We start from the raw sequence: 22,280 nt of genomic DNA on the forward strand, positions 1-22,280 counted from the left end.
CATACAGCACCTCACACCATTTCCTTTTTTGTAAATTTTATCAAACTGTAAAACTGTATTAAAATTGATATTTCCCTCTGGTGGCCAGGTTTCTCCATCAGAAAGTTTGTATTGAGGCCAGGCCAAGAAAATGAGGTGCTTTTTCTTGAGCGTCTGAGGTTCTGAGGTTCAAATTTATCCCAAATTTTCAATAAGCAGGCTAGTGGTGCACCTGGCGTATTGGAGAGAGAAGCTCCCGTCTGAGTGAGAAGAAAACAGGACTCAGGCGCCCACGCCGCGCCAGAGAAAACTGTTCTCATTAGGGACGTCTCCCTAAGTTTGAGCTTCCTAAATGGTCCAGAAAACCCATCTCTCACCTTGCTTTGCCAAGGGGTGTCTGGTCCCCTTTAGCAAAGTGCTAGGGTCTCAGTTTGCCCTGTGCCAGAGACCCTGGGAGGATTCAGACTTAAGGGCATTACTGCTTATCCTCCCGGCCACTAAAACCCCATTGCAAAAGAGAATCGTGTGCTCCTTCATTGCCTTTGCTCTGTAGACTAAAGGAGCCGCCTGAGTGTTAAGGGATATCTACTGGTTGTAAGGTAGCAGATTACCAGAGGAGTTGATTCTAAAAATGCCTCTCTAGCAGCTTAAGGAACACAACACATTTTAAACATTGGGGCGGTAAAACAGACTAGTGAAATTTACCTATGCATCTTAGAGAACCTGGGCAGATTTTGCTAATTATCTCATGCCTTTCTCAGTCCTACAACCTGAATTGCTAACATTTCTGACCTGCGAAGGAAGGGGAGCATCCAGGAGAAATGGATGCGAGGTTGGGAGTGTTGCATGGCCCATACGGAGGCAAATGTGATTGGGGCTTTCCCTCAGTGCCATTCATCTACCGATCACCCTAGATACCCCTGAGGGCTGTCGGAAGGGGGCTCAAGAGAAAGGAACCTTAAGAATACGTCTGAGTGTAGCCCAGACCGGAATTCCGCAGTTGTTCCAAACTCCTTCCTCCACCTCCACGCATCCGAGGCAGATCGGGATTCGGGACACTGTGTACTTACGCCAATTGCTCTCCAGGCCCAGACAGAAAAGTTGGAAGCGGCTTTGGCAGAACCCAACATGCCTGCTCTGTATTGAACAGGTGATTGAGAGCTGCCTAGGCCGGGAAACCTCTCACCCGAGTCTTGAAGAGTGGCGGCTGCACTAATTGCGTTTAAGTAGCCGTCGGGTGCCCACCTTACCCTCCAGAAAGAAAGAGAGAGAAAGATGCACCTCAAACAGACATGGGGTGCGTGCACTTACCTCGGTGTAGAATCTCTGTGGGACCTCCAATATGTTACCGCTGTTGACCGGTGACGACTTCTTGCTTCCCCAATGTTGAAGAATAACACCAAAGAAGCACACCGAGGCAAGGTCAGAGTAGAAATTAGAAGTTTATTAAAGGACAGCAGAAAAGACTTCTCCCGGAGGAAGAAGGGGACCCAAGAGGTGGAATCCGTGGAAGGGATGTTGTCTCCCCTTTTTATAGTTCTTTCAGTGATGGAATGTAGGTGGGAAGGACCGAGGGGTGGGACACAGGTGGGCCAAAGAAGTAATCTGGTCAGGAAGGACTTCTGAGTCAGCACCTTTTTGCTGGGGGCTGTTCATTAACATTTCTTTGAGGTGGACTTTGGCCTAGGGCCTTTTTGGGACTTCATTAACATTCCATGAGTTGTCCTGTGTTTTCCCTGAGTCATTCTCTGCATGGTCTCCATTTTAGATTTCACTCGATATTAGATTTATCTAACTACACTGACTACCTAACTTTAAATCTGGCTTCATCACAATCAATAAAATTGGGATCAAGGAATTTCATTCTCCATGGACTTTTAAGGATTAAATGAGTGAAAGCATATAAGACACTGATAATAGTAAGTGCTTGAAATTTTACTGAAAAGGCTGAAATGATGGATTATTATTACAAATATACTTGTGTATACAAATTATATACCAAATGTTGACATAAGCTCTAACGCATATATCACACTTATACATTTAATAATATATGATTTAGACTTAGTGTATATATGATATACATGATATTTTAATTACATAATTATTACAGTAATCATTAAAGTAGAAACTATTCTGATTTCATAGATGATGAATTAATTTTTATAGAGATTAAATAGTTTGCCCAAGGTTGCCCATTATTTAAGTTTTTTACTCTGGATTTGAGTCAACACAAAAATACTTAATCCCATGTTTAGGGACTATTCTTTTACCTTTTATACCTAACACTTTTCAGATTCTATGTAAGCATATGTTTAGTGAATGTGTAACTGAAAGCTCAAGCTCAGTCCCTGTCTCTGACTCCAAAAGTCAATTAATGCCAATTTAATAATGAGGAGAGGGGGTGCTGGGGTTGTGGCCTAGCAATGGAGCGCTCCTCTAGCATGTGCAAGGCCCTGGGTTTGATCCTCAGTACCACATAAAAATAAATAAATGAAATAAAAGTATTGTGTCCAACTACAACTAAAACATTAAAAATAATAATAATAATAATAATAATAATAATAATAATAATGATGATGACACGGTTTTGAGAAAAAGGAAAAAGAAGTTTTATCGCTTTGCTAGCAAGGGAGAAAACAGGGGACTCCTGTCCCAAAGGCTGTGACTCTGTTCATCAAGAGGGACTGGAGGGCTGGGGATGTGGCTCAGTGGTAGAGCACTCGCCCAGCATGTGCGAGACCCTGGATTCAATCCTCTGTACCACATAAAAATAAATAAAATAATGGTATTGTGTCCAACTACAATTAAAAAATAAAATATTAAAAAAAGGGACTAGAGCCTTTTAAAGGAACTTCAGGTGTTACATTTCAGGTGTGCTCTGGTAGGGGGCCCCAGGACCCCCACCCTGAAGGCATGTCAGGATTCACTTGTTAATTTGAGAGATATTCATTTCCCAGATCCTCAGCAGGCATCTCCTTCCTGTAGTGGGTAATTAATTGTTCTAGGGCAATTAACTAGGGGAAAAAAAAGATAACACCTTGTCCCTAATCTTGTTAGGGAGAGGGAGAGGGGAGAGAGAAAGAAAAAAAGCATTAAAAAAATAAGTAAATCTTAGAGCAATGGAGGCTATATTCTGAAGGTGAAGCTACCACTGTATTAATTCTAAGTGAATTAATAAAGCCAGAAGATATTTGGATATATTTGTATTTTAGAATTCCTATTCAAGTGACAGTTATAATTTATCTTAATTAAAATTATAAAGGACCTGGCACAGTGCTGCACACCTATAATCCCAGTGTCTCCAGGGATTGAGGCAGGAGGATTGCAAATTCCTGGCCATCCTCAGTAACTTAGCAAGAACCTGTCTCAAAATTTTAAAAATAAATAAAAAGGACTTGGGATGGAATTCAGTGGCACAGCTATTCCAAGTTCCATCTTCAGTATCAAAAGAAAAAAAAGAAAAAAAAAACCATAAAGATATCTTTTAATGATGTTTATTAAGATAGTGAGAAAAAAATAATAAGAGAGTGAAGACAAATTTTTCCCAGGCAAAAAGAGGATTTTCTAGGGAAATATAGAACTAGGAACTATTGCATTTTGTTAACTGTTTCCTGATGATGATTGGACAATTCTTCAATCTCGTACCGTATTTTTTGTTATTTGTACCTACCATTAATACTGAAGTTTAATTTGGTTCTGTCTAATATATTTAGTTGTAAATATAAGCTACAGTGTTAGCACTTACCAGTTATCTACCAACAACTGTAAATTGGAAATATTTAATGAGAGCAATAATAAAACCAAATCCTCAAAAAAACCTCCATTAAATTCTAGCTGACAGAGAAAATATGCAGACTCTTTATGTCATCATAAAACATATATTTATGTGTCATGTTGTGCTAGATTCTTACAAAAAGTGAATAAAATAAATGTGTATGCTTCAGGGAACACACATTCTGATGGAGGTGACATAACTTAATCAGATGATACTTTAATGCATGATTATAGTGGATCTTAAGTATAGTAAGGGCAGATTAATAAAGAGTTTCTATGAGGACACACAACATGGAGTTTTGACCTAGTCTGGGGAATCAAGGAAAAATTTTTTTAAGTAATATTAATTGAGTGAAAATGGGAGTTAACTAGATGAAGAAAAATAGAGTGGTCATGGAAACAGGGTGGGAATGTTTAGGGAAGAGAAAGCAGTATGTTTGAACAAGTGTGGATCTTAGGATAGACTATCTACTTTCAAAGGACTGAAGTAGTCTGCCTAGTGTGTTAGAGTTAAAAAAGCGATGGGAAAGCCATTGAGAAAGACTGGGCAGTGCATACTGGATATACTCAGTTTCATTCCAAAAACAAGAGGAGGACAATGAAAGTTTGATTAGGTGTTAGGAGCTGCCACATGGGAAATGAGTGCCCCTTAGCTTTGAGCAATGAAAGTGTGGAGATGTAGCAAGCCAGCTGTGGGCTGTGTGTGTGTGAACTATGAGCATTCAGCACACAGGGTGGACTGAACCCATGTTGTGCCTCTGTTTGGGCCAGCAACTTATGAGTCTTTTTGCTGGCTCGGCCTATGATTCCCACACAGCACAAGAGATGGGAATGGCCTTCCTAGATGTCGATCAACCTGCTGACAGCAAGACATCAGGAAGCTAGACTCAACCTCCTGAAACCTGATCCCTTGCCTCATTTGAATAGCTTCTCCCCAATAAAATGGTTCAGCACGTTTTCCTTGCTCCCTTTCTTTCCTGCCTTGCCCCGCTTGTGGTAGCTGTGGCTGAGGAGCCGTCACTGAACCGAAAGTAAAGGTACTTTCTGTGTCTGTGCCTTTATTTAGTCCCCAAATTCACTTGGAGTGATCCTGACTGGTTTAGTTGTGTGGCGCAACAATTAGGTTTGTGTTTTTAAAAGATTACATTCAACCTTAAAATAAAGGATTCTGCCTTTGTAACAATAAGGGCAGACTTGGAAAACATTATGCCAACTTGAATATGACAAACACAAAAAGACACATAATTACATGACATTATATGTGAAATCAAGTGTGTGTGTGTGTGTGTGTGTGTGTGTGCATATATGTGTCTCAAACACAATAGAAACAGAGTAGAAAGGTAGTTACCAGGCATGGAAAGAGGGATGGACAGATTTGGGGCAAACAGTGCAAATTTGCAGTTATGTAGAAATGTCTGGAGATCTAATGCATAGATCTAATGAGGAATATAGTTAATAATATGGTATCATATGTTGAAAAATTAAAACTTCTTAGTGAATTTTAGGTACTTTTACCACTAAACAAGTTAACTATGTGGGATGATACTTATGCTACTTGCTTGCACATAGTAACCATTTCAAAATGTGAATTAAAACATCATGTTATATAGCTTAACCATACAAAATAAAAATATGTGGTATATCCAAAAAGAAAGAGCATCATGGCTGCAAGGAGATAACTAGCACTGAGAAAAAGAATGGAAGAAAAGAATGCTGAAAATCTTTTTAAGAGATTTTTTTTTACTAGACCAATATAATAAGTTAATCCAGGTTGTCATTAACTACTTTGGGAAAAATTAGATTTATTTGAGTGTCCTGAATATACTGTAGGCTGTAGGATATGGCTTAATGAAGACTCTGATTAGCTCTGATAAGTCACTTATCCTTGGCAATATCATTCTTAGCCTACGGTCCAGGCCTATTCATGAATGATGAAAAAGCATGGTGAGTGTGTATATGCACAAAGATGTGTGTACAAGCACATTTGCTCATAGAAAAATATTTGAAGATCTACAACTTACCAGGCACTGGGGACATAAAAATGAACAGAGCTCTGGTGATTATCTTCAGTTTCTCTAGCAAAACAATTGTCCGTACTTGCTCTCCCTCCTTTAAATCTACTCACAAGTTCAGCTTCTTATTTCTGCCAAGAGTCATTACAAAACTCATTCTCTCCTAAACTTAATTTTGTACAATATTTGTTGTCTAGAGTTCCTTTTTGCTCTTATTTCTACTCTCTTTATGTTTCTTTTTGCATATCTTCTTTACCCCCAAGTAGTATATGATCTTTTTCCAACATTTTTGTGGGTTTTAATCCCATCTAAGAAACCAAGATTCTTGATTCCAGGTAAGGTTTTACTGATGAAATCCTCAAGACTATTAGAAATAAAAACATCTCGTGGTGCAAGCCTGTAATCCCAGCAGCTCAGGAGGCGGAGGCCAGAGGATCTTGAGTTCAAAGTCAGCCTCAGCAAAAGCAAGGCACTAAGCAACTCAGTGAGACCCTCTCTCTAAAGAAAGTACAGAAAAGGGATGGGAATGTGTCTCAATGGTTGAGTGTCTCTTAGTTCAAACCTTGGTACAAAAAAAAAAGTCAACAAGTGATTTAGACAAATTGCTAGAGAAATTTGTATATAATTATAGCTGTGAGCAACACTGTCTTGACTATAATCTTCCTGTTGTTCCAGCATTCTGATTTCCATTCTAAATGATTCCCTACTCCCTCCTCTCTTGGGTCTGTAAGCCACACCACCCTGCTCCCATACCACACCAGTAATTAGCTTTCCATACTCCTATCACGTGTGCTATCCTCAGAATATCCAAACTAAGAACAGTATTCATTTGGGACCCAGTAAGGCAAAGAACTCTGCTTAAATCTCTCTCATACTCAGTCATTCCACCTTCTTCTGAAGATAAGCAGGTCTTCCGCATACCTCAAGTACACTTTGCAGGTCTCAAGTTCATTGTGACCAGACTCACAACTCTCTGCAGGTACTACTCTAGGGAAAGGGGAAAAAGAGGGAAGGGGAAAAAGCCAGAAAATCCTGAGACACAAAAAATATGTTATGTAGGAAAAAAAATATTCTCGAATCTTCAATCATATACCACTACCAATAACATTGGTAAGCCCATGCCAGGTTCTATAATTTTTAGTGTAATCAGTGACATTTTTAAGGAATAGGGGAAAGGGAATAGAGGATGGGAGGAAGGGAGAGACTTGGAAGTACTGGGGACTGAATTAGAACAAATTATACTCAATACTTTTATAAGTATGGCAAAATGAATTCTATTCTCATGTATAATTAAAAAGAACCCATAAGAAAAGAGATAAGCAAATAATCTAATGTCTCATAGTTATTGAGTGTTGTAGCAAAGTTTAGCATGATCTTGTGATTCAAAACATGATTCCATTATCTATAATGAAATTTTGCTTTCTAATGTAAATGGAGTCGGTCTTCTTTCCTGAAATGAACTACCAGTTACTCTTATTGTATTATAATCTTTCCATCAGTTTTCTAGGAAATCCTCATATTTTTGCTACTTCATTTCTCTACAAATCTTTATAAAACATATTTATAAAGAAAAAAAAGATATAAATGATAAATATTCTTCAAATTTTTATGCCTGAATTGATGGTGCCTTTACTTATAGTTAATGTTGATGGAGTTGTTGATAGTAATGCTCCAGATAGATAAATTCTTGGTATATTGCTTGAAATTCTGATAATGTCCTAAGGCCATTACCACATGAAAAATTTTCAACGACAGTGTTCCCCAAAAGTGATTATTCAGTTTCTACTGGAAAGCCCAACAGATAATGAGCTTCTGGAATCACAGTGTTGTCTTTTCTGTCCAGAAGCAACTCTTAGGATAGGATCATTTCCTTGACTGAACCAAAATGCTCATTTTACTTTTTATCACACTTTATTTCCCAAATATCTAATTATCATAACATGAAATATTTTTCCCTTAAGCATATAATGAATCTAAAAATATCAGAGAACAGAAACACTAGGATCATCAAATAATCCTTCCCATGGCATCCTAGCCACCCTTCTTTTCAAGAAACAAAAGAACAAAAACAAAGCTAACATTACTTTGCTCATGTCTCACTTAAACTTTGCATTTTATAATAGAAGAAAATTTGCATTTCTAGAGTACCAAACCTTTAAAGAATTATGTTAGTAACAAGAATGTATTGCATACTTGAGATTTAATGGACAATTTAATCCTTTCTACAAGCTTTGCAATGTATGCTTCATCTAATTTCTTGATGAGGAGATGATGCTCAAAGTCTTAAATGACTTGGTCAAGTTATACAGAATAAGTAACAGGGCAGAGATTCAACCCTGGAAATGTAATATTCCAAAGGCCTTATTTTTACTATGCCAAGTTCACCTTCCAGGAGAGTTTCCTATCAGTAAACTGTGTTGTGCCTTTAGAAATGAAGTTGAAATATAAAATACTTATATCTGAGTAACACAATTTGTGATATGTAAATTGTTACAGAAGATTTTAGCAGATATGCCTTCCAATTTTAAACTCTTAACATATTTAGAGTGAACTAAATTAACAAAAATGTCATTCATGGTTTATAATGTTTAAATTTAACTTTTTGTTGTTTTCTTAATTTTTGTCTTAAAGGTTTGGCTTAAAAAACAATTATTTATAAGAAACTTAAAAACAATGCACTTCTATTAAAAATAAATTGGAAACATTCTAAATTAGAATGTGAATTAAATTGATGCAATATAAATAAAAGACTAAGTTGATAAACAACTAAAGTGATATTAGTGTTGTAATATTTTTAACTTTGTGAGACACTTTTATATTCTTCATTTTAAACTTATTAAAAGAGTAGAGAAAGAGGATTGAGAGAGATGGAGGAGGAGAGTGCATGGGAAATTAGAAATTTTTCTTTTTCTATGACAGTTGTACTGTTTTTAACCAATATAATCACTAAGCCCTATTAGTGAAATTTAATTAAATCATAGAATTTTATAAAAGTCTTGCTTTCATATTCTTATTTTTACATATATCATATTTTATGGTTTATATTTTGAATGGATCAAATATATTTATGACTTGTATTATATAATTCTTAAATTTGTAAATATGCATTTCCTTTCAAAATACTTAACATAAATTAAAATATTTAATAAATATAATAATGCCTTATTTCTATAGAAACATTTGTTACTATTAACCCCCAATTATGCTACCCATACAAACACACACACACACAAAAAAAATACACAAAACCATTAAGTTCTCTTTCCCTTTACCCACTCCCCAATTAGACTTTATCAAATACTCTGGAAATTCAATACTTAATTATTATTTATTGAGGTACTTTTGGATTTCATTTTTGTCATAAAATAATCCATTATTCCTCCATAGTTCTGATACCACCAGTTATCAGTGACGAGTTCTGCTCCCTAGTATGTTGAAGTATAACATTAGAGAAGCATGCCAAGGCTTTATTTAAAAGGGGTAGCATAGACTTCTCCCAGGAGGGAGAAATGAGCCATCGCTGGTATCCTGGTATTCCCAGAAGTGAAGTGTTCCACCTTTTTTATATGCCCTTCCTTTGTTTTCCTGAGCTCTTTCCCTTATCTCTCTCTTTCCTGAGTAAGTGACTAGGCCCAGGAGATGCTCTAGTGGGATGGCCAAAAGGTGAGAAGCAGATGGGCTGGAGGACCTAAGATACAGTGATTTGTGCAGGATGTGGGGCACTTTTATACCTTCCTGTAGGGAGGAGAAATTCCTGGGATAGGTTACCTTAGCAACAGGTTGAAGCAGGAGCAGGTAATCTTGATAGGATGGAGGAAGAGCTCTGAAGAATTTTAACATTTCAATTCCTCCGTTCTCTGGATTCTACCCTTGCCTATCTGCCAGTTGAATTCTGGCGTCAGTACCATCATGCTTTCACATAAAATATCAATAGGGCTCCTAAGTCCCTTGTCAGAATCAACAATTTACATCTAAACATTCTAAGGAAGAACCACAAAACAAGTCCAATCCCAGAAACGGAGGACCAGGGTATGATTAAATTTAGCTTCCTTTTCTTAAGCAAAATCTCTGCTTTCTGGCTTGTTCATCCTCTCAACTCTGCCTACAATGTTGAAAATTTTATCATGCCGGTCCTGCTATCTCAGAAATAATCCTAGAGGATACAAAATGCTTTATATTCAATGAAATAGAAGACTCTGTACTCTTGATGTGGTTTGTTATTGAGAGTTTTCCCTGAGAATGCTTCTCCCTCTTCTACCCAAGTAGCTGAAGCATTCATTCAATCATTACTGCCCATAATATAATCATTATTATCACTATTAACTAATACTAATGACCAGCATTTTGTAGGTATAAATGATGCAGTGACTTCAAAATGCTCATTTCTTTCTCCATAGGAATCGGACCTTGAGAAGTTCAGATTAGGGATGCCCTCTTGTAACAGCTCTCTCCCCCAGCCCTTGATATTTATTCTGGCTGGAATTCCTGGCCTGGAATCTTCCCATGGTTTCTTCTCTGTACCTTTTTTCTTGATATTTGTTATTACAGTCATGGGCAATGTCACCATCTTATGTGTCATCCGAATGGAGAAGAGTCTTCATGAGCCCATGTTTCTCCTCCTAGCCATGCTCTCAGGTGTTGACCTATGCCTGGTCAGTGTCACTGTGCCCCGCATGCTGGGCATCTTCTGGATGGATGCCAAGGAAATCAGCTTTGATGCCTGCCTCACACAAATGTTTTTTATTCCTTCTTTTTATGTCATGGAGTCTGGGATCCTCCTGGCTATGGCTTTTGACAGATTCGTGGCTATCTGGTGCCCTCTGAGATATACAACCATCCTTGATAATAGCATGCTTGTGAAGATGGCACTAACTGTCCTAGCAAGGGCAGTGGCAGTGCTAACCCCAGCACCCATCCTGGCAAAAAGACTGGAAAGCTTCCAAACCCACATCATTGGTTACTCCTACTGTGCTTATATGGCTGTGGTGATGATAGCCTGTGGAGACATCTCTGACCACATTATCTATGGCCTCATGGTCATTGTGGCATCTGTAGGATTTGATTTGTTTTTCATCATTCTGTCATATGGACTTATCCTTCATGCTGTCTTTCCGATACCATCTTGGGAAGCAAGAGGCAAAGCTCTTAGTACATGTGGCTCTCATCTTTGTGTCATTGGTCTTTTTTATTCTCCTGTTGTTTTCTCTGTTCTGGCCCAGATTTTAGGCTACCATATGGCTCCTCATCTACAGATCATCATCGATAATCTCTACTTCCTGGTGCCTCCCATGGTCAACCCCTTGATTTATGGAGCACGTACCAAACAAATGAGGGAGTGGGTATTGCGAATATTCCACTGTCAAAGAGACTGAGGCTGATTGATGCCTTTGACAGACAGGAGGCCTGGTTATGTGGAGCGGGAAGTCCTATTGGGTTGGAGGTAGAGATAATCCCTTAAAGGTTTGGGGCTTCATGAGGAAATAACCAATGCAAGAAAGAAAACTCATTCAGTGTGGGAATGTGATGGAAGCATGTCCTTTCTACCAGGACGCAGTTGAGAACAAAATTCTTATAATGAGAATTCTCCCAAATACGCACACATGCAATAATATAGGAGAATATTCTATTGTTAATTTGACTTTATTGAATCACAGCTTTTCCTATAAACTAGAAATACAATTTTCAAATAAGAAACCTTCAATTTAGGTATATTAATTAAGATATAGGGACAAAAATAATTATCAAAAACAGTGACAATTTAACATTTTCTCTTTTGCATTCATGTTTTAGCTATTGTGTAGAAATAATACTAATGGAAATAGATATACATTGATATTCACTAGCTCATAAATAATTGATTATATCCTTTCCTCTGTATAGAGGACTTCAAGAGAAAATGAAACCATTTTTAGTAATATATAGTAGATTTCACCTGAAGATAGGCATTTGACATACAAAGAACCTTACAAAGCCATTTTTTCCTTCTAGCTTTACTTCTTACTTCATCTACATCATTTCATATATTTTTACAAATTTAAGATACCCAAATATATGCCTTAAATCATTTTGTCTGTTTCCCAGAAGATGAGTTGCAAAAGACTTGTGAACCCTTTTTCATAGACACCTTAAACTTAATGTTCTAAAATTAGAATCCTAAAAATTTCATTTTATGTGGTAAAAGCATCTGAGAATGTACCCACATAAAAGATACTTATGCTATATAATGCAGTACATGTGCATAGCAATACTGTACTGCATACAAACTAAGCCCCTCATCTCCTTTCCAACCATAGGGTATTCTGTCTTCACCATATTTGTTCATTTGACTTGGGCCAAATTCAATTTGCAACCTTGAAATTATGTAATTATTTTTATTTCTGTTTCTTAGTCCAACTGATCACCAAGGTTTCTCTACACATTTCCACTAACGTTTTTCAACCTCACTATTATCTGACTTGTATGCATCTCTAAATATAAAATCCATGTACTTAACCTGTCTATCTTTAGTGGTTTTCTTATTCAAAGTTGTTAACATTGGAATTGAAGATGTGTTTCTCAAACACCTCATTTCATCTACTTAAAAATCTTCAGCATCCTGTTCCTCAAGGTAGAGGAGACATGCATGACTAGACTCCAGTATGAATAGAACCAGGAGTTCTCTTCTAAAGAAATCATAGAACAGGCATCAATCCAGCCCAACATGACTGCTTTGCTTCTAAAAAAAAACTTGCATTGCTTACTATTCTAGCTGTTGTGATATTTAGAAGCCATTTCCCTCAGTCTTTCTTAGTTAAAATTCTTCCCACCTCAAGAGGCACTTCTTCCAATGGGCTGTCCTTAACACTTATTTGCAAATGATGTCAACCATTCCTTTTCTTGACTTTAGCTTTCTTTGAGATTCATCCAGTATCTGCCCTGTACCTCAGTTGTTTATTTTCCAACCCTGCCATTGTTCCTCCAGTGACATTTTGTTAAGGACTAGGAACATATCCAGAAAATCAGTTTTTCACAGACTTTAAATCTATGTCATATTTTTTAAAGTTAATACTTACTTGTTCTTGTAAAGAACAAATTCTTGTAAAGAAAGGGTCTAGACATGTAAATAATACTCATCTTCCCATCTCTGATGCTATATGTTGAGATATCCCCAGGTCTACCTGAATGAACAGAATTATGGATGATATTTACTCTCATGAATATATATAAATATACACACTTTTTAAATACATTTTTTCAATAATTTTATCTACAAACAGCATCTTGGCGCTATCTCTCATGCTTACATAATTATATTTCTAAACCTCACCTGAAGTATGTATACATACACAGGAATGTGTCCTTGTACATAACCTAAATATGCATATTCAATTTCATTTTAAAATATGCAAAACCACTATTAATTCTCTCAGTTTTCATGCGTCAGTTTTCAAATGCATAGATTTGCTCAAAGAAATTGACAACCTTTCATATGCCTTTATTCAACTTTGAGGAATCATATCCTATGCATACTTGCTTCTTTCAGCCTTTCTTTTCCTCACTCCTCCTTTACCTTCACTCAACATTGTTTTCTTTTTCTGTGGTCTCTAATACCACCCATGTCTCTAATACCACCTCATTCATGACCCAAATCATGCAATAGGAAATATTCTTTTTGCATGATCATGTTCTATACTAAAATGAGTGTTTTCTATTCTTGTTCTTAAAGAATCTAGAATCTCCATGATGTATAAGATAAATTTTATTAGTGGAGCAAGTAAATCTTAAAATAGCTTTGCTCATGAAACTAGAAGATCACAAATAATGCACAGACTTCCACATTCAGTCCATCCACTAAAATAAAAGAACAAAACAGTTGAGGAAAAGGAAGGAATTAAGTAAGAAGAGATGGAGAAAAGAAGAAGTAGAGTGAGGGAGGGCAGGGGGCATTATATGTTACCAGTTGACTTTCCTATTTTCTTTTGAACAAGGTGAGACTTAAATAGATTGTTGGTATGAGGTACCCCCCATGGATCCTCTAAATCACTTTAATTTGATTTCACATCCTCTTCCTTGAAAGGAAAGGAAATTGTATACTCTATGCTCATATTTATGATTATATACACTCATTTTTATCAGATCCTATTTGACATTGTTGTGTTTAGACTAATATATACAGCACTTTGTTATGGAAAGAACATAGCTGTGTTAAGACAGAATTTACACAACAGCACTTAAGAGGAAAGATGCCTGTGGTTTATGGTCTCACTTGCATTATAAATTTCTTCTCATGTGAATTTTAGATAATATTAAAGAAGTATAAGTGTTTTCATATCCATAACAACACAACAAGTTCTTATCTGATAGACTCATTCAGTGAATATATACTGAACTCCTACTATGACCCAGTCTTGGCAAGGGTAATGTGAATCACAAGTTTATATAAAGATAGATAGATAGACAGATAAGCTTATATATATAATTTTTTAAAAGTGGCAGTAAAAGGAAGATTTGAAGACCACTCCTTCTCAAGACATACTGCTCAGTTTTGAAAATCAAAACAAACATCCACTAATTCTGTTGGTATTTACCAAGACAAATCTCAGTGACTGAATTTCCTACATAGTAAATGAAGATAATATTTCAGAAAATAATTTAAACTTTAAATATTATTCCTTCTAAATTTTGCTGTTTCCATAGACAACACTTGGTTAAGGAAAGAACATAAAAAGTTAATGTATTCTCAGAATACTGTCTTTCACATACCAATCAACATAATTAAAGATGATGAGATCTTTGTATGTGTGATTTGATTCCATTGGAGTTAATTTGATGATCTTACTAACATCTGCAATTTAAAAACAATCATTCAGGAGTAATGTTTAAATTGGAACTAAAGGTGTAAATGTAAGGTAATTTCATCACCGGGCAGGCATTTTCATTAATTCTGATGACAAATGGTGGACATTTGCCAGTGAAAACAAAAAAGAGAATGATTGAAGAAAGAGGATAATTATGTTGGAATGGATTCTACTGTCATGTACAACTAAAAACAACCAATTAAAAGAGCAAGAAAGGAAGAAAGAAAGACACCCTTTAGTCTTTCAAGCTGAAATAAAAGGACTCTAGAAATAATTCAAATTCACATGAAAAATAAAGAGCACCATTAATGGTAATGAAAAAGCATAAAAATAAAAGTGTAAACATGCAAAAAAAAAAAGAAAAAAAAGAGCATATTAATCTACTTAGAAAACCTGGATTAGCCGGGCATGGTGGTGTAATGCCTGTAATCCCAGGGGCTCTGGAACTGAGGCAGGAGAATCTAGAGTTCAAAGCCAGCCTCAGCAATGGCAAGGCACTAAGCAACTCAGAGACCCATCTCTAAATAAAATACAATATAGGGCTGGGGATGTAGCTTAAGGGTTGAGTTCTGCTGATTTCAATCCCCAATACAAAAAAAAAAAAAAAGAGCTGGACTGATGGGTTTTCAGTATCAACTTCATAACTGTGTTAAGACAGAGTCTACACAGCACTACTTAAGAGGAGAGATGCCTGTGGCCTGTGGCTCATGATCTCACTTTCATTATAAATTTCTCCTCATGTGAATTTAGTTAATATTAGAGAAGTATAAATATTTTCACTTATTTTTATAGCAATGACAACACATATCATGGAGTAGTCAGAAACTAAGGGCTACAAATCACATAAATGTTCCAACAAGCCATTACCTGATAGAATCATTCGGTGAATATATACTGAATACTGAACTCCAACTATGACTCAGTCTTGGCAAGGGTCATGTGAATCACATGGAACCCACGCTTCATGTAATATGTAACTGATGCGGAGGGCATATCTGGGAAGCTGCATAAAACAAACTAACATATATATTTAGCAAATAACCTCACATTGTAGAAGCATGGAATATTTTGTCAACCATGATGTATTAACAGAGAACATGAAATTGGGGCAACATTGGACAGAGGGTCATATTTTCTCTGAGTATAGATCTGAAATATAATGGATAAGTTTTTTAAAAGCTAGGGAAAGAAAAGTCAATGCAGAAAAATTAGTAAGAAACATCTTAGGCAAGGCACTCAAGCAAAGCTCAAGTTGTTTAAGGACATATGGTCAACTAGTACACCAGGAATGAAACAGACATTTGAAAGATTGGTGCTATTGTGGCTGAGCAAGGACATTTGTGGAGTACAAGGGACCACCAATGTCCTTGTTTAACTGCTCCTGGGCTGTGCAGAAAGATTTCAGATGCATGGCAAAGAGTAGCAGGTATGAGTTAGAAGAGATAGGAAATGGGGAAAAGGGGACACTCTCAAGGAAGAGCAGTGAATCCTTTCAGAGAGGAGAGGTGGCACACACCTCTTGCCCTCTAGTTGGGGACCCCAGGGAAGTTGACACAGTGTCTTGCCCAGCTGTACTTTAGACTGTTGACAGCAGAATTTTGATCCAGGCTTCCAAGTCCCCACTGCACATGGTCTTACCCCATGGAAGGGAGTATTTACTACTGTAATGACATGTTAAAGATGCAAGGCAACTCTGGGTCACAATGGCCCACGCTGACCAGCTCTAATTTGAAAAAGTTCTTTCAAATTTTTAGGTGAGGTGTTTGAGTCTCGTTATCCTATCTCCCTGAGTTCTAGAATCTATTCTGTATAAAGCTCCCCAAATTCCCCTCACTTGGGATAAGCTGTGTTCTTATCAACACGGAGGAGCTTTGGGGGCTTGTATCTCTCCTGCAGATAACAGGATATTGCTGAGGAATGTGACTTAATCGAGGTAGGGCTGCAAGTAAATTACTTTTAAAAGAAAACATTTGGAGGACCACAGAAAAGGCCCAGTTTATAGAATTATCCCCTTAACCTCATGTTCCCACCACTCATGTCTGTCTGTTGTTTATCTCTGTGGCCTCTGTATATTAACCCTTAAGGTTATTTTCTAGCACAATGAACTGAGGTAGATTAGAATTAAGGGGGCTTGTGTCAAACTCAATTTTTTAGCATAAAATCTTGAAACATAGCTCAAACAAGAATATTTTAAGCCATTTATGGTCTACCTGCAATGCATATCCAGTAAAATTATACCCAACATCTGTAGCCATAAATAAAATAAATAAGGAAGTATAATGATGAAAGGCTTATAGGGCCCTTCAGAGTGCTTTAACCAAAAGACTCCCCCATGATGCAGCTTTAGCCATATTACCTAGACATACCAGCTTTCCTTTCGCCTTGAATTCCCTGGTCTCCCTTCTTTATTCTCCAAGTTGACTATAGCTTCTAGATGGTCCCATGCAGAATGTCCTCCCATTCCTCATCAAGATTCAAATCTGTCAGTGTGTAATCCAAATAAGTCTTATGCATGCCATTGTGACCTCAAGACCCTCAAATCTTTCTGACTCTCTACAGTGTCACATGATGTTACATTAAATCTGTAGGCATTTGTTAATTGCGTTGCTCTGATATGAAATTTTAATAGATCTTCTCTATTATCATTGAGATGCCAAAAAGATATAGTCAAAAATAGATCACTAAATTAAGTTTCCACAGTGGAAAGATAGACTTCAATTGTTTTGTGTATTTATATTTTTATGATTAATATTACCTAATAACTAAGAGTCATTCTAGGTCTTTAAATTTAAAACAGTTTAGCAACGTGGCTCCTGGAGAGACTGTACTAACATTCCTAGGAGGTGGAGGAGAAGAATCTCCTTTTGGTTTGCATAAAGGAGTGGATGAGGAGGGAATGGTCTCCTTTACTTCTGTAAGCAGAGAAAAACAATTTCCTCCTACATATTCCTCCTACATATTGACTGTCTAGATGTTTGAGTAGTAAAGTAATCTGAATTTCACAGTAGTTAGATCAGCCACTATGGTAAAGGGAATCTGATGTTCTTATGGTTTCAGTGAGTAAATTAATATAAATCTAACCTTAATCTGTCTACATCGCATAACACCTGCTATTCACACTCAGAGTAAAATTAATAAAAGTGAGAATATCCAAGAGGTTATAATCACTTGAGAATGGAAAAGATAGTTTAGGCACATGTAAAAATCTGATGTTGTATCTCTTGCTGGCTGAGGCAGAGAAGATGAGGAATGAATTGCTGAAGATGCAGTACAGAAAAAAAAAAAAAAACAAGCTGGAAAGATATGAAACAGCAAGTAGGGAACTTTCTGACCTAAACACGAGTTATGGAAGAGTTTGAGTTAGTGATGGAATCTAGGGAAAAGATGTGAGAAGTTACTAGTAATTAAATAGTGAACAGGATCTTTGGGGATGGTAGAGAAACAATTATTTTGTGGCATTGGATATCGAACCCAGGGCATTATGCATGCTAGGCAAGCACTCTGCCACTGAGCTACACCTCCTGCACTTTTCATTTTTATTTTGATGCAGGGTCTTGCTAAGTTGCCCAAACTCATCTCAAACTTGCAATTCTCCTGAGTCAGCCTCCTGAGTTGATAGGATTACATGTTTGCACCCCCTTTTTATATGGAGAGAAAAAAAAATTAAAGAACTAAATCATTGAAAATCCAAGGAATTGAGATAAGAACGATTTTAGAGAAGTTGAAAGGGGCCGGCAACTGATATGTACAATGAAGGGGCAATGTTTCATAATTCAGATTTGGAAGACAGACTGTCAGTGGCAAATCATGAAAACACAGGCAAATTCTTCCTAATTCTTCCTTTAAGAAATGACATCTATCAGTAAAGTCAAAATGAGTAGAGAACAGAGAAGGCATGGGCAAGGGAGATGGGAAGAGCATCAGCAGCAGAAGCAAAAACATGAATTAGTTCTATACAGGAACAAAGCACAAAATGCAATTTGGTTGAGACTCAAGGAAAACTGAGGATGAGCTGAATAGCAGAAAGTGATGACAGAGAGGTAAGATGACCCAGATTGTATAGGCATTGCTTATCATTTTGGATAGAGTCACTGTAATCCATGGTTTTAAGCATTTTGCACCAGAAGAAGTGTTTACTTTACTCTGGCACACATCGTTTTTTGAACCTTAGTGGTATAGTAATTTTAACAATTGAAATTTGAAGCCAGAGATATCTGGATTCAGTTTCTGGCTTTGTCTTTATTAGCTATAATGTTCTTTATAAATTTTTAAGTCTATTGTTCTTTTTTCTCATCATTTATTGCGATTTGTATTCCAAAGACTTCTGAAGATGAAGTGACAGAAAGAATTTTAAGCACTAATCCTAGAGTCTAATAAATAATGGTCTCAGTACATAAATTAGACCCATTTTTTTCTTTGTGTATGTGTGGGGGCGTCTAATGTGTTATATATTTTCTGATACATTGAAAAAACACATTCCATATCAAACCACTCAGCAGATCATTGGAAATAATGCCTTCATTAATTATCTTAAGGGATAGTTCATTATAATTACTCCACCTAAAAGTAATTTAGATCTTGTAGTTTGGGGAAAGGACCTTTATCCCCAGAAGGCCATCAATTTTCCCACCATGTACATCCTTTAACCAAGTGGAATCTGTAGTCAGCCATAACTCTAGCTCTTGCTCACTGAGGATGCTTTGCACCTGCTCCTTATAGAGGTGACTCTCTGGAGGACTGCCAGTTTGGGGTTTGGTTTTGGTGAGTGAAGACAGAGATACAGAACAGGAAAAGAGAGAAGAGAGCTGTATTCAAGTATGTGCACTTACAGAATTATGAGATCCTCAAAAAGGTAATTTTCAACTTTTTGAAAAGCTAAAGTTAAGAATAAAAATCACTGATGCATAATAATAAATATTAGGAAAAAGGAGGTAGGAAAAGGAAAGGTAATGGAAATGAGATTGATCAAATTATGTTATGTGCATATGCAAATAGCCTAATGAATCCCACTAATATGCAATATTATAATAAAATCAATAATTTTTTAAATTTCAAAACAAAGTTGTACACTCTTATTACTGACATGCTTATTTTTTTTAACATGCTTATTTTTTACCTGTCGATTTGTTTTTAAGTATGGAGTCATATATACTATTCATTTGAATGAAAATAACATTATTATGCCATTATAATTATTTTTCTTGGGTAATTCATAGAGCAGAAAGAGCTGTGAACAAAAATATTTGTTTCCTCCCGTTCAGGGTTAGAAGTAATCCATCACGGTGACTCTCATAGGAAGAATAATATTTAGGAAGAAGCAAAAGGTGTCTAATAAGTTGAGGTTCTTAGTTGAACATGTATATTACAAGCCAAAGCTAATATTTTCTTTCTACATTCTTTCTGTCCAAAACATCTACATCACTACACTCCCTTAGTTACAATAACTATTATTTTTAAAAGAAAAAAATTTAAACACAATTATATTAATATTGTCAAATTTTAAGCTATTTAATCTATTGAGACTAAGGTGAGAGACTAAGAATTAGAAAATATACTACAAACTGAAACTTTTGTGACATGCAGTTTTATCTAGAGTGGATGTTTTAACAAAAACAATTAAAAGGAGGAAAAGGAGAAAATTGAAGAGACAGCATTGCTGGTGTGATTTGATACATTTTAAGGTTTAATGAACTTTATAGCTTATAAGCTATATATCATAGTAATTGAATAGAATTGTGTAAATAATCATTTTATAAAGCCCAGGACAGACTAGGATAATTCCTAAATAACATTGACAGTATTTCTAATCAAGCATGCAATTGGTTTAACATTCTCCATATTTACTCAAAAATATTTGCTCATATGAGCATATTTATAATTGTAGTATACCTGGGCAGACCTTGCAAGCTACAGTGGGGTAAAAAGAATTCATCATGTATAACTTCATTATTATTAAATTCAAAATATTATTACTTAATCAATAGCATATAGAGTATGCTGATAAGAATAAACCTAATTTTTAGAAGGATATAAAGGAGTCTGCAACTTACCTAAACATATTTCAAATTTATATTTTAATATTTTTTTTTCCTGGGTGACTGGGGATTAAACTTAAGAGCAGTCAACTTCCAAGCCACATTTCAGTTCTTTATTGTATTTTGTTTATAGACAGGGTCTCTCTGTGTTGCTTAATGTCTTGTTTTTGCTAAGACTGGCTTTGAAATCATGATCCTCCTGCCTCAGCCTCCTGAGCCACTGGCATTACAGGACTGCACCACTGTGCCTGATGTATTTCAATAATTTTTATACATAGGTACAAAATCAGCAGGCAATTCTGATGGAATTAAAGTTCTGAACAGTGATAAATGCACAAAAATTAATTTCAAGTTGTTACCTAAAATAATATAATTCATTAAGTTGAAGAGCAAACCCTAGTTGTTGTTTTTTCCCCCCTGTTTTCAGTTAATGCACATTAACTACACAGAATATGGGGTTCATTGTGTTATATTCACATATGCAAGCAAAACAAAGGCAATGTTTAAATATTTGCTTAAATCGTGTTCTGAAAAGTGATTTAAAGTAATGTAAACTACTGAAAGTTTAAAGGTGACTATATATTTAATGTCTGCCACAGAAAATATTGTGTTTGGCAAAACATATAAAAACATGAGCCCTGAAGGCATGAATTGTGTTAGAGTTCTTGTTTCTCAGTCACTCTGTGATGCTCTCCGTTTTCTGTAACTTTCTGGGCTGCTATTTGAATTGGTACAGTTGGAAAATAATATACAGCTTATATATTATTCCCAAGTTAAAATTGAAACATGCAAAGGTCCAAGAATAGTGTCCTTTTCATGTTAGGAACAACTAAATATAATTTTTCTTCCTCATTTGCATGTGAATGATATGAACTGTGATCATACATATAGTGCAATTATCAAAAGGAGTACTAGGTGAGTAGTCTCTGATGTAACTAACATGTTCAGATACACATGGTGAAAGTTAAGAGGTATAGGGCACATAGGAGAGTGTATAGAAAAGTGTAGGAAGGAAACTCAGATTTCTGAGAATTAAACATAAAATAAGTGGGTATTTTCACTTGAAAAAGAATTTTGTAGAAATATGCATGTTACTCTCAACTGTTACCACACAGAAAGTCCATCAAACCTGTGGAGCTCAAGAGGTTTGGGTCAATGTGTCTCAAGGTTCCTGAGTATAGCTTTTGGGAAGTACTAGGAAAAACAAATATGCAGTGGACTCTCTACAAACTGAATATCCTTACCTAAGAGTACTCAGATGTCAGCTAGAAAATTGTCTTTCAGGATAATAAAAATTAAAAAATGGGATTGAGGATTTCTAAGACCCTTTTCATTTATAAAATCTTATATCAAAAGTTAATTTGGCTTATGATTAAGAAAAAACTGAATTCAGAGAGCACTATTCAATTTTTATTTTATTGTTCACAGATAATTAGTAGAGATTTTTCAGAAAATTCATTAGATTCTTGAATTGCAGCTGGTGCTTTGTGTCTGGCTAATGCTTAGGGCCACTTGGTGTGTACCTAGTGCTTAGTGTGACTAAGGATTTTTACTCTAAATTACAAACCAGAAAGTTTTCTAAAGTGAGCCTTTGGATCTTTCAGCATTTGTTTTCAGATTTGTGGTAATGACATTGGCAG

General features: G+C 36.1%; 2 protein-coding genes across 2 annotated transcripts in view; both read left to right on the top strand.

The window, feature by feature from the left end:
• The first annotated feature begins 4,746 nt into the window (after positions 1 to 4,746).
• Positions 4,747 to 22,280, top strand: part of LOC114098317 (olfactory receptor 52K1-like) — a 32,788-nt gene continuing 15,254 nt past the window's right edge. The window contains exon 1 of the mRNA XM_027942486.2: positions 4,747 to 4,793. The gene's annotated coding sequence lies outside the window, so the exon portion shown is untranslated. The remainder of the gene's footprint in view (positions 4,794 to 22,280) is intronic.
• Positions 10,196 to 11,140, top strand: LOC114098359 (olfactory receptor 52K1-like). Its single transcript, XM_027942549.2, has one exon. The coding sequence runs from the start codon at positions 10,196 to 10,198 to the stop codon at positions 11,138 to 11,140; it is 945 nt and encodes a 314-aa protein (XP_027798350.2).

The sequence above is a fragment of the Marmota flaviventris genome, chromosome 9 (genome assembly GCF_047511675.1).
Source record: "Marmota flaviventris isolate mMarFla1 chromosome 9, mMarFla1.hap1, whole genome shotgun sequence".
In the NCBI taxonomy this organism is placed as follows: Eukaryota; Metazoa; Chordata; class Mammalia; order Rodentia; family Sciuridae; genus Marmota; species Marmota flaviventris.

Excerpts from the sequence above, each read along its gene's own strand:
- LOC114098359 (XM_027942549.2), top strand. The coding sequence starts at position 10,196 with ATGCCCTCTTGTAACAGCTCTCTCCCCCAGCCCTTGATATTTATTCTG.